This window comes from Plasmodium brasilianum, chromosome 12, assembly GCF_023973825.1.
Source record: "Plasmodium brasilianum strain Bolivian I chromosome 12, whole genome shotgun sequence".
NCBI lineage: Eukaryota > Apicomplexa > Aconoidasida > Haemosporida > Plasmodiidae > Plasmodium > Plasmodium brasilianum.
This window is the reverse complement of record NC_090125.1, coordinates 1071185-1084668: the sequence shown is the minus strand read 5'-3', so window position 1 is coordinate 1084668 and position 13484 is coordinate 1071185. Positions and strand designations below refer to the sequence as shown.

Here is a 13484-nt window from a genome sequence, read left to right as displayed (position 1 = left end):
CATCAATATTTATATTAACAATAATGTCAATGTTGGTATTTTCGCAGCACTAATACTGTCTGTTTCTTTTTCTTTTTTTTTGGCAAAATTAAATTTATTTTAAAATGCGGAAAAATACCTTATACCTTTAATGACTTTTCTTGCTGTGGCTGCTTTAACAAAGAGGATAATGAAATTCTGTATACCCCCAATAACCTTAACTTTATATAATAAAATATGTGTACACATTTTTAAGCAGCACAAAATTCATGTACAATCCTTTATAAATACAAATTGAGAAAACAACTTTCCATTTAAACTCAGAAAAGTCTTCCGTTGGAGATCACTGGAAATGATCATTTTTTAATGGGATACAATATACGCACAGTTCAAATTTTGTATGTATAAATACGAATATAAAGCACTATTGGAAGAATGTATAAGCATTTTTCAACAGGGCAAAAAAAAAAAAATAAAAAAAATAATAAAAATAAATAAATAAAACAAAAATAAATAAAAAAAAATAAAATAAAATAAATAAATAAATAAATATATAGAATAATAAAAATAAAAAATAAAATAAATAAATAAATATATAGAATAATAAAAATAAAAAATTAAAAGGAAAAATTTTTTTTTTTAAAAGCATTATATCAATTAATTCCTTAATGAGGGTACACCCAATGGCGGAAAAAGTTAAAAAAAACTAAAAAATTTCATTATAGGGACTGCAAAAATGTGTAGTATTTGCTCTCTTTATTATCACCTTCGTAATATTGGAAAAAATCGTCCAATGGGATTTGGTGAGGATTTTGTGTATAGTGTTCAATTTTAGCCTTGTCATTTTCCACTAAAGATATGATATTTTTTAAGCTCGAATCAACTGAACCCTGAAGAGATAAGGGTAGGGTAAGGGAAAGTAAAAATATGCACATATGTTTATACAGGGTGTATGTATATGTAAATGCAACTGTATAGGTATACATATATACACGTGTGTGCACATATGCATATACATGTATATATGTATGGGTAATTGTATAGGTATACATATACACACTTATGTACACACACATATATATACGTTTGTATATATATGTGTGCATGCACAGGCTCATATACACGAAGGACAGATATACGACAAAATTTAGAAACATGGAGTCGTCCAACGAACAGCGTAGCATGCATTTTCATTTTACCCCTTGTAAGAATTGCACAATTTTTTTAGCTTTATCCTTATTGTATATATTATTTTTGAATGTTCTATTCCATACATATTTAGCTAATACAGAGCAATATAAGTATGAGTAATAATTTGAAGGATAATGAATTAAGTGCGTTGTTTTTGAAAAATGTATTTGTGGGAATAAATCTAAAATAAAAATGCCTTTGTAATTCATTCCTAAAAAATAAGCATTTATTTCATTTTCTATCAATTGTTTCCGTTCAGTAATAGAATTTGAATTATGAGATATGGAATAAAATATTTGATCAATTATAGACTGAATTGTAACTTGAACAAGTGAATAATAACAGATAATATTTTTATTTTTTATGTAATCATGTATCAAAATTTTCATATTATCCTTTTCTTCTTTATTTTTACTATATAATAGTAACAACGCATCATAACTATTTAAATATTCTTCAAAAAAATGAGACGAAAATTCGGAAAAATCTACACCACTTCTATTTCCTGATAAATGCTGTAAATAAGTGGAGCTCAATATGCAGTGTAACGTATGACCGAATTCATGCAGAAACATACTAACTTTATCTATAGACATTTTTATTTTTTCTAAAAAATATGCTATTTTTGAATTTACAAAAATGGTATCTTGGGGGCTGTTCATATCGGCATATCCATACTCAGTGTCGTTCAAATTTACGTTAAAATTGCAAACCAAAAAAGTTGAAGTTGTTTGCCTATAATTCGACGTGCTGTGGATAGGGCATTTCCCACTATTCCTCGAGTTGCCGTTATTAGTAGCACTTGGGTTGATGGTGCGACCGTCCTCTGTGCTGCTATCACATAATTCCACTACCCTTCTCTTTGTCTCATTCCTTGATTCGTCTTTTTGCTCCTCTTCCAGGGTATTATTAGGAGCATGTATATCCTCCTCGCTCACATTATCAGCATTACGGTGCGCATTATAGTCAGCATCATTTTCAGTACTATTTCCAGCTTTAGAGTCAACATTACTGCCAACATTTTGAGTAACACTACGACTAACATGATCTCTAACAATTCCCGAGTAAAAGTACGGACACTGCTCAGCATTTCGTGCAAACCATTTATATTTCAAGCAAGCGTTCATATTCTTTGAACACCGTACAGTGTACTGAGCAATCGAATGGCTCTTATTTTCTCTCTCAAACAAGTCCATATATATATGTCCATATATATAGTTTCCTTTTTTTATTTCAAATTTTATAATGCTATCATCCCACAGTTCATTATATAGGGGCATAATATTAACCATTTCTAATGAATAAGTGTCTCTCAAAAGAGTAATGACGAACTTTATAACATCATATAAGCTCAAATGTTTGTTCATCTGTTCTTCTATTTTTTTTAGTTTTACCTTTTTGATTTCGTTCATGTAGTAAAATATATTTGCTGGGGTTAATTTGGCTATCATCCGGTCCGAATAATTGTAGCCAATTTTATCATTACTACTATTATTTCTACTAGTGGGAAAGACGACGTTGCTGTAGTCGATCTCCTCCTTCGATATATTCCCACCTTTGTTATCCGCTTTACAAGCTACTGTATTTATGTATCTCTCTATAAACTGCAATTCTTTAAAAAAGCATGGAATAATTTTATCTAAAAAATTAGATAAAAAGAAACTTACCTTTGCTGGTGTATTCAATATACAGTGTATTAAGGAATATTCATTATAAGTCTTAAAATTTCTAAAACGTATTAACATATTTCGATAATACTGAAGAACTAATATATTGTTTAGAAATAATTTATTGGGTTTTTTGAGTAGGGCATATACCTGATTTGTTACTTGCTCATCATTGACTTTTTCTAATATTGTCATAACGAAGGAACTGTCTTGTAATAAATATATATATTTGTCCATAGAGTATTGTTTATTCATTTTTATTTTATTATTTTTAACAAAATGCATAACTGTTTGTTCATACTGTTTAATGATGTGTTCACTAATATATGGTGAAATTTTATTTTTCTCAATATAACATCCATCGTATTCAGAATTAAAATTTGAGGAGGCCTGAAAAGAAAGATTCTTTTCCTGATATTGTAATTCTAAATATTCTTTTTTTTTTTTTTTATCTTTTATATGAACACCTTGATTCTCCATAGAAAGAATCATATTGCGTAGCACTTCTCTATGCTCATGATCTAATATATTTGCATTTTCATTATATTTCTTTTTTAAAAATTTATAAACACTTTGATCAATATTTATTTTGTCAATATAGCTAGTTAATTTTTCTAATGCCTCATGTGCTCTTGAAATAACACTCTTATTATTATGCAAATTTCTCAACAATTCTAATGCATCACCCAGTTTGCATAAATTATTTGAAACCGTATCTACCATATTTATAATTTTAAAAATATCTTTTTCTTTGCACATTTTATTTAATATATCTTCACATGAACGTATACATACGGTACTAGATTCGACGATGTCATTTCCATTGCCTGTTATTCCAATTAATTCTAGGAGATATCCCTCCTCACCCTTTTCTTTTATATTTCCGCATTTTTCTTTTTTCTCCTTAACATGCCGTAAAATTTTATCAATTTCGTAAACATCATCGTCTTTTAATAAGTCTATGTTTGGGGAGCACTTGCCAAGGTGAGCGGGTGTTCCATAAGAGATGTCTTTATTCTGTGCGTTATGTAGTGCAATATGTGTAGTGTTATATGCCCCGATGTTTTGCAATCTATCACCATTTTCTTGTGTTATGTGCTTACCCTCATTATTTACAAAATATTTTAGATTAATTTTATCGAATATTTTGGAAATTCCTCTTTTTTTACTGCTAATTATATCGAAGAGAAAATATCGCCTAGAAAATATTTTTTTGCTTTTGCTCCTTCTACATTTTAAGACGACCAAAGAGCACAACATGGAATGCATTATTTTAAGCAAACTTTTAGGCAAACTGTTCGGAAATCTTCTTAACAATCTTTTAGGAAGACCCTCCTGTAATCTTCTACGCGCTTAAATATGGACTCAGGTTGTAAAATATATTTTGCATATACAGATATGGGTAGATGGACTCACATCATGAATATATGGGCACATTTAATAGCCATTTCGAACGTGATTTGCATATTGATTCTACTCGTAGGTTAAAATATGACAAGCTGATGTTTATATCTATTCGCGTTTAAGTTGAGGAGTGTATTAGATCATCGCTTAGTTTATATTTCTTTAAATTTTAACTTTTCATGATTCTCTATTTTGTGTGCTTTTTTCCGTCGAAAACAACTATATATTTTGAAATTAATGTTACTCTTCCAATTGTGTAGAAAATGTTCTTAACTTTTCTTTTTTTTTTTTCTCTTGTAGAAATAAAGATCTAACTAATTTAAATCAGGATCAAGTACTATACTGTGAAATATTGTGTACGGGTGTATATATATTTTTTTTATTTTTTTGCCTGACATAGTCAGCAGGTTATAAACAGCTGTTCAGGCAATTTCATATTTGACTTTTGGGCCCTAATTCTTTAGCACTAATTTTTTAGCGCTGCTATTTTAGCATAAATTTTACAGTAATAATTTTTAAGTACTGCTTTATTTTTGCTTCTTTTTTTTATTTTTTTTTTAATGAGAACCCACTGATTTGAATACAATCTTTCTGGGTTAGAATGTAGGGCCAATAATTAGTGAGGGATAAAAATAAATAGATTGCTACTGTATTTTTATTTTTTATTTTTTTGTATTAAGTCGAAAATTCAGGTTCTTTTTTAATAATTAAAAATTGAGTTATGTTACAGTAAATGGTATAATTAAAATATAAGTTAATTTCATTTTTTATAAATGAAAAAAAATACACAAATTGATAGTTCTTCATTAAGAGTTTTTAATGATAAGAACTTTATAGCTTGCTACATATTCATTTAAAGAGTTCTGGTAAGATAAGTAAAGAGTGATTATTCTCTTTTTTTTTTTTTTTTTCTGATATTTTAGGGGATATCCAAAATACAATATGCATATATGTATACGTATGTATATGAATACGTATGCATATGAATACGTATGTATATGAATATATATGTATATGAATACGTATGTATATGAATACGTATGTATATGAATACATATGTATATATATACGTATGTGTGTGTATGTGTAAGTGTGTGTACGTAAATATAAAGTAGAAAATGTGACGACTGTTCAGGAACAATTATAAGAAGTAAAACTGCAATTTTTGGCAATGAACACAAGGGACATTTCAAGTTTTAATTTCTTGTGTGTAATAGGAAAAGGAACGTATGGTTAGATTTTTTCAGATGCTGATTTATGCACTAGAACATCTTTTCTGACAGTGCTAACGTATGTTTTGTTCATGCTTATGTACTGCAAGAACAAATATACAATGAATACAAACATACCGTTGTAACTACATACTCATTACGCATATTAACATGTACATGCAAAATTTTAGGAATTGTATATAAGGCGCTGGACAAAAAGGATAACAACTTTGTAGCAATCAAAAAAATAATAAATCTGTGTGATGATAATTATGGCATAAGTAAAAGCATCTTACGGGAACTAACCATACTTCAAAAAATAAAACACAAAAATATAATTGGTATGACATATTGTAGAGAAAAAAAAAATAAAAAAAAAAAAAAAGTCAAGAGTGAAATTTATGTAATCGTGATGTATATTATTTATATTTGCCAAATGATTTTTTTTTTTTTTTTCTTACTACTTTTTATTCTTTTTTTAAAGGCTTAAAAAGTATTTTTTACGGGAAAGATATCGAAGAAAAACTGAAGGGCGAAAACTTAGAGAATTCCTGCCTATATCTGGTTAAAAACAAATATGCAAAGGTTGACGTCCCCCACGCCCACCAATTTATGCATATGTGTGCGTATGTGCGTGTGTATGTGCGTTAGATTGGTCATGAGTATGTATGTATGTATGTTCACCCACCGACGCACATGTGCCAGTTCTTCTTAACGTCCTCCTCTTTTTTTTCCCTCTTTTGCATAAAGGTTTTTGAATACTGTAATATTGACTTACTTAATTTTACAAAAAAATACAATTTGAATTTTAAGGAAATTAAGTATATAATATTTGAATTATTATTGGCTATATGTTATTTGCACTCAAACAACTATTTGCATAGGGATATAAAACCTGAGAACATTTTTATCAATTCCAATGGGGAAATAAAATTAGGGGACTTAGGTTTGTCAGTTGAGAAAAGTGACAACATGACCCCTACTGTTGTAACCCTTTGGTATAGATCCCCAGAAATTTTATTACAGTCAAAAAATTATGACCAGAAAGTTGATGTATGGAGTATAGGTTGTCTGTTTGTGGAATTGATATTAGGCAGGTAACTTACATTACGCGCGCGAGCATAGGCTAATATATACATACATGATGCATATACATGTATATGTATGTATATGTACATGTATGTGTGTATGTATGTGCATACGTACGTGTATTTGCTTATGTATGAGAGACATTTACATAGGTACAGCGTGGTGTCCGTTCATGTTCATTTCGTTAAACATATGTATATGCAGGTTCTTGGAACATTTGCGCAAACAAAAAAATAAAAATAAATAAATGAATTAATGCGTAAATATATAAATAAACAAATAAATAAATTAACAAATACAAAAAATAAATAAGTAAAACAAACAAACAAATTTAACGCTTTTATTTCCTATAAAGGCCGCTATTTCCTGGGAAGAACGACCAATCTCAAGTAAATTCGAAGAGCATATACATATTTGCATAATATTTTAACAGGCTTGTTCATTTTTCAAATAATAATGTGTGTTCATGCAAAAATTTTTAGCTTGAATTAATTTATTTAACTCTTGGAGATAAAAATAAGTTAACAACTGAGGATGCGGAGAGACACAATATGTTTCCTTATTTTGAGGTGCACTTAAAAGATAAGCAAAAATATGAATATATATATATATATATATATATATATATATACATATACACACGTGTGTACACAAATATACACACATGCGTACGTACATACGTATCCACGTTTGAGGAAGGAATGAAGGACAAGTGCACTGTGCATTTACTGTGTTATATACTACCTACTATTCTCACTTTCATCAAAAACTTTTCCGTTCTTCTCTCACCCAGACGAATATATTAAAAAGCGCAATACCTGAACAAGCAACTGCTGATTTAATTTCAAAAATGCTTATATATGACCCCCGCTACCGAATATCATCAAAAGAAGGTTTGTATTTTAGAGTTTTAAAAAATACATAAGTAAAACTGTACATGTCGCGTAAAAACATGCATAGAAGTATGTGTATGTATATTATATATTCACACATACGTATATATGAATATATTCACAAATTTATGTAAGCATGTTAACGCATTTTATGTACCATTTTATGCATCATTTTATGTACCATTTTATGTATCATTTTATGTACCATTTTATGTATCATTTTATGTACCATTTTATGTATCATTTTATGTACCATTTTATGTATCATTTTATGTACCATTTTATGTATCATTTTATGTACCATTTTATGTATCATTTTATGTACCATTTTATGTATCATTTTATGTACCATTTTATGTATCATTTTATGTACCTTTTTATGCTTCTTATTTTAGTTATTTATACATTTATTTATTTATTTTTATTTTTATTTTTTACAATTTTTCATTATTCGACTAATTTGCTTTATTTTCTTATTCATGCCCATGTGTTAATATATTTTTATTTTTTTTAATTTCGTTGAGCTATTTGCATATTTTGCTTTAATATTACTCTTCTGCTAATAAATTATATGTACATCCTAATCTCATGTTTTTTATTTTCCTTCCTTATTAAATGTGTAGCCCTAAAGCACAACTGCTTCAATGACATTGAAGAAACAAATCTATCTCATGTTCTTTAAAGAAAATTTTACAAAGATAATGAAGGCGAAATTTAGGGGTCAACAAGTACACATATTTGTACGCTCGTTCGAAAAAAAGAAAATAAGAAGAATAAATTAAAATAAATGGTATAAAATAAATAAAGCAAAAATATAGGAGGTAATATTATTTTTTTTTTTTTTCAAGTATTCGTCGCGTATAGAACTGTGTATTAGAATATATTACTTTTACGTGTTGAACGGTTAAACAAATTATACATAGGTAAATATTTACATATATACACATACATATATATACTTTTTACTGTTTTTTAAAATTCGTATCTTCAGCAATTATGCTCCTTTTATGAGAACCTCGTAAATTTGTTAATGTTGTATATATCAGAATAATTAAGTACATGTATGCATATACGCGTCATACATATTTAAGTTTACATACAGCGCAGTCGGAAAGCTTGAAGAAAAATCTTATTATAAAGGCGATCACGATTACAAACACTTTTTAAATAGAAATGTGAGTTGATTTTTTTTTTTTTTTTTTTTTTTTCATTTAATTATATTAATTTTCTTTTTCTTTTTTATTTTCCTTATCATGACATGCCATCATGTTCATATCAGTAACTCTTTACCTGTCCCACATCTTACTAGTTTTAACATGCATTAATTTGAATAGTGCAAGTAGTAAAAATGAGGCAAATAAAAATATAATTTACTTAAAAAAATTAAGTAAGATAACAAGAAAGAAGAGCAGTTTATGTAGTACTTGTCAGAATTCGTTTCCTTCCATTTTTAGTATTGCGAGTTATGATATTCACAGTAGGCAGCAGCCGGTTGAGGTGAACAATGTGAATAGGGCTCACAAAAGGGCATGCAGTAGTAGTAGCAGCAGCAATAACAATAGCAACAGCAATAACAATAACAGTAACAACAGAAACAGTAACAACAGAAACACTAACGACAGAAACACTAACGACAGAAACACTAACGACAGAAACACTAACGACAGAAACAGTAACAACAGAAACAGTAACAACAGAAACAATAATAGTAGTGATTCCCTCAATAGAAAGGGAGAAAGAGGAAGCTCTGTACGTGCAGAGGAAACATTTAATAAAAAGGAAATTACAAAAAATTTAAATGAATCCACTTACGACTGTGATACGGTGGACACGCATTATTGCGAACGTAACTTCATCCCTAAGGAAGTTAATATAAAACGTACAAGTAACTCGAATCTATTATTTATAAATTATTTTAATTTAAAATATTTGAGGAAATGCTTTTTTAAAAAAAAAGACTTCATATTCAGTAAGAATGAAAAGTATTACATCCATAAGAAGCATAGAAGTAATAGTAGTTACTCGAATAGTACTAATGTAGGGAACAACTTATTCATAGATAATCAGAAGGACAGATTAATTACAACTTATAGTAGCAAGAAGAACATAGATGGTAGCTCTGTGAGCTCTGTGTTAGAACATGAAACAAACTCAAATAATAAGAAAATAAATTTGGATGTATATTTCGATATGATCAACAGTTATATAAAAATTGAGGAGTACAAAAATAAGTATAGTAAAGAAATATACAGTGAAATAATAAAACTGTATGTAGAGAGGGATATACCTGAAGATTATGAAAAGCTATTTTTTTCTCAAGATATTATTAAAAAGAGTGTTATATTTGATATAGACAAATATGATGAACCACAATTCGAAAAATTGCTTCAGGAAGAATTTAGGAATAATGGAGTGTTCATAAATAATATAGATAAAAAATATTATAACAAAGAAAATATATTAAGAATGAAAAAAGTATTAAATTATTTACCTTTACTAAAATTAATTAATAATCCTTCTGATTTGAAAAAGTTAAAAAGTAAATATTTACCTTTGCTAGCACATGAACTAAAAATCTTTCTTTATTTCATAGTAAATATAACAGGAGGACATTTCTCGGCAGGCTTAAGTTTACTAGAAATGCAGTTGTTGTTGTTATACCTATTTGATCAACCGTATGATCATGTAATATATGATATAGGCCATCAGGCCTATGTACATAAAATTTTAACAGGGAGAAAACTATTATTTTTTTCATTAAGAAAGAAAAAAGGTATTTGTGGTTTTCTAAGCATTTTTGAAAGCACTTATGACAAGTTTGGTGCTGGTCATAGTTCCACTTCGTTAAGCGCAATTCAGGGTTTGTATGAGGCCGACTGGCAAGTAAATGGTAAAGAAGAGAGGGGAGATGTACAGGTTGGAAAGAAGTTAAGCGCGGATGTGGGCAGCAGTGTAAGTAGCAGTCTAGGCAGCATTTCAGATGAAGAAATGAAAACCTGTGGGGCAGAAAATGCGAATGACCTGAACAATTTAATAAAAAACTTGAGCCCAGGGAGAAACAATTCGGAGGATTTTATGAACAGAATGCACATTGCAATAATTGGTGATGGAGGGTTAACAGGCGGTATGGCACTAGAAGCTTTAAATTACATTTCATTTTTAAATTCGAAAGTTTTAATAATTTACAATGACAATGGTCAGGTTTCTCTACCTACAAATGCATTAAGTATATCAGGAAACAGACCGATAGGTTCCTTGTCTGATCATTTACATAGTTTTATTTCTAATAAATATTCAAATAAAGATAATATAGCTAGGTTAGAAAGCGGAAACAATATATTTGAAAATTTGAACTATGATTATATTGGAGTGATAGATGGAAATAATACAGAAGAATTACTCAAAGTCTTGATGGATATAAAAAAAAATAAAATTAAAAAAGCTACGGTATTACATATCCGTACAAACAAATCAAATGAGTTCATTAATTCGAGGAGTCCAATAAATATAATGCATTCAATAAAGATTAACGAAATTTTCCCTTTTGATTTGAATCTGTTAAATGATCCAGCTTCTAACAATATGCATAGTTCGTATACTTCAGTCCCCTCAAAGCTAGAAGGAAAAAAAATCGATAAAAATAAAAACTCTAAGGAAGAAGAAAAATGTACATATAGTGCCGAAAACTGCATGCAAATGGAAAAGGGGGAAAGTAAAGATAAAAATAGAAACGAATTTTCAAATGACATAATAAATTATGAAGAAATGTTTTCTAAAGAAACTTTTACGGATATATATACAGAAGAAATGTTAAAATATTTAAAAAAAAATGAAAAAAAGATAATCTTTATATCCCCTGCTATGTTAGGTGGCTCAGGATTAGTTAAAATTAGTAAGAATTATGCGAATAATGTGTATGATGTAGGAATAGCTGAACAACATGCAGTTACATTTGCAGCTTCCATGGCAATGAATAGAAACTTGAGTGTTCATTTATCCATTTACTCAACATTTTTACAAAGAGCTTATGATCAAATTATACATGATTTGAATCTACAAAAAATACCTATAACTGTTATTATAGGTAGAAGTGGTTTAATAGGTGAAGATGGGGCAACACACCAAGGTATTTATGATTTAACTTTCCTTGGATCATTAAGTAATGCCATTATTATATCACCTAGTAATAGTATAGACTTAAAAAAGGCTTTAAAACTTAGCTACTTGAATAGAGAGGATTCTCTATACATCCGTTTACCCAGAATAAATTCGTTAAGTAACAATTACATGAAGAAATATTTCCACATAGACGTTGAAAAAGAGGAAGCATCGCTTGACAGTCTCAACGTTAGGAGTGCTTTTTTTGGAAAATCTAGAATTATTAAATTAAGCACAGAGGATAATGATAAAAATGGCAGTACAAGAAGAACTGAGGAAAAGAAAAAAAAGAAAATTAGTATTTTTAATATGGGTAGTATGTTATTCAATGTTGTTAATGCAGTTAAAGAGATAGAACAAGATAAATATTTCTTTGAAAATTTTTCCTTTTCAATTATTGATATGATCTTTTTGAATCCTTTAGATAAAGATATTATAGATTACCTAGTAAAACATAATAAACACCATTGTCTTATTACATATGAAGACAATACCATAGGTGGGTTTTCAACACATTTTAATAATTACATAATACAAAAGAATTATATTTCTACTTATAATATGGCAGTTCATAATATTTATATACCGAATACTCCAATAGAACATGCAACTTACAAAGAACAGCAGATAGATGCCGGAATGGACAGGAGGAATCTCGCTCTTAGAATAAAGGACTACTTGAAAAGCAATATATTGTAAAAAAGTAGAATAATACAAAATGGGATGGTTTAAAGTAGATTGATGCAAAGCAGAGGAACATAAAACGGGGTGAAAACAAAGTAATATAAATCAAAATAAACGCCCCCCCCCTAAGCATTTTACATTTTTAAAAGTATATTATATATTGATCATTTATGCTGTGCATTATTGTGTCTATATATGTACATATACCAACTCGCGTACATACGGATTTACATTACGCATATACATCTGTTCTATGTTACTCTACCTTATTCTTGTCATTTTTAAAGTATCCTATTTTTGTTTATTTATTTGACTCTTTATATTTAATAAATTTTTTTTAGACCTTTTTTTTTTTTTTTTTTTTTTTTTTTTTAAATTATTGTACCATTAAAGCTGTTTAAAAAAAGTGCAATAAAATATTGCTTTCCGATTTGGAATGTATAAATTCCACCATAAATGCTCGTATGTAAATCGGTTACAAATATGAGCTTATTGTAGGTGAGTCCATTTTGATCACTTTCCCCCACGCCCTGATCAAGTACGAGGAATATATAAACGTATGCCCAAATATATACATCCATATATAATACAGGTAAGCACAAATATATACATCCATATATACCATAAGCACATATAAATTTATACCCATATGACACTGCCCCTTATACATACCACTTAAAATATGGGCAACTCAAAAAATCAAATTGTGGTCACCGGCTCTTGGTATATATTAACTGAGGGAATGTAACACAAGTAAAAATATTCGTCCAAAAAGGAACTACGCAATTAATATTGTGCAGTAAAACTACAGTTAGTGTTCTTGAGCCATATTTCGCCTTATACGTAAATTTACATTTTTATGTAAACTGGCAAGTTATGCATTTCACTCAGGGAAAAGAATAATTAATGTTTTATATATATATATATATAAACGAAGTGACGAAATGTTAACGTAATTATAAAAAATGGCAAATAAAAAAATAAAATAATAATATTAAAACATGGTAACGTTCATAAAGAAAATCAAGGCATTCAAAGGGGAGCTTCCCATTAATACTCTCTTTGATCAAAAATAAATACGATATTTTAAAACAGTATATATTATTATATATATATATATATATATATATATTGCTTATTTTTATACATTAGTTCGTAGTTTCCCATTAACTTGGTATCATATCAAATGTTTCGGTTTTGATCCTTTT

The 13484-nt window shown here is 28.6% G+C and overlaps 2 protein-coding genes and 1 pseudogene across 3 annotated transcripts; 2 read left to right on the top strand and 1 right to left on the bottom strand.

Annotated features, from left to right (window-relative positions):
* Positions 1–698: 698 nt before the first annotated feature.
* Positions 699–4106, bottom strand: MKS88_004208 (mitochondrial intermediate peptidase; the record flags this gene model as incomplete). The annotated part of the gene is made up of 2 exons (XM_067217363.1): positions 699–869; positions 1179–4106. 2 exons carry the CDS (start codon positions 4104–4106, stop codon positions 699–701), a joined length of 3099 nt encoding a protein of 1032 aa, XP_067071799.1.
* Positions 4107–4243: 137 nt separating this feature from the next.
* MKS88_004207 lies at positions 4244–8116 on the top strand (annotated as a pseudogene). Its single transcript has 9 exons — positions 4244–4320; positions 4542–4597; positions 5644–5793; positions 5937–6016; positions 6203–6549; positions 6897–6930; positions 7024–7110; positions 7335–7434; positions 8058–8113. Coding segments are annotated over exons 1-9 (987 nt in total).
* Positions 8117–8700: 584 nt separating this feature from the next.
* MKS88_004206 (1-deoxy-D-xylulose 5-phosphate synthase) lies at positions 8701–12291 on the top strand (the record flags this gene model as incomplete). The annotated part of the gene is made up of 1 exon (XM_067217362.1): positions 8701–12291. The coding sequence occupies one exon, from the start codon at positions 8701–8703 to the stop codon at positions 12289–12291; it is 3591 nt and encodes a 1196-aa protein (XP_067071798.1).
* Between the last annotated feature and the right edge of the window lie 1193 nt (positions 12292–13484).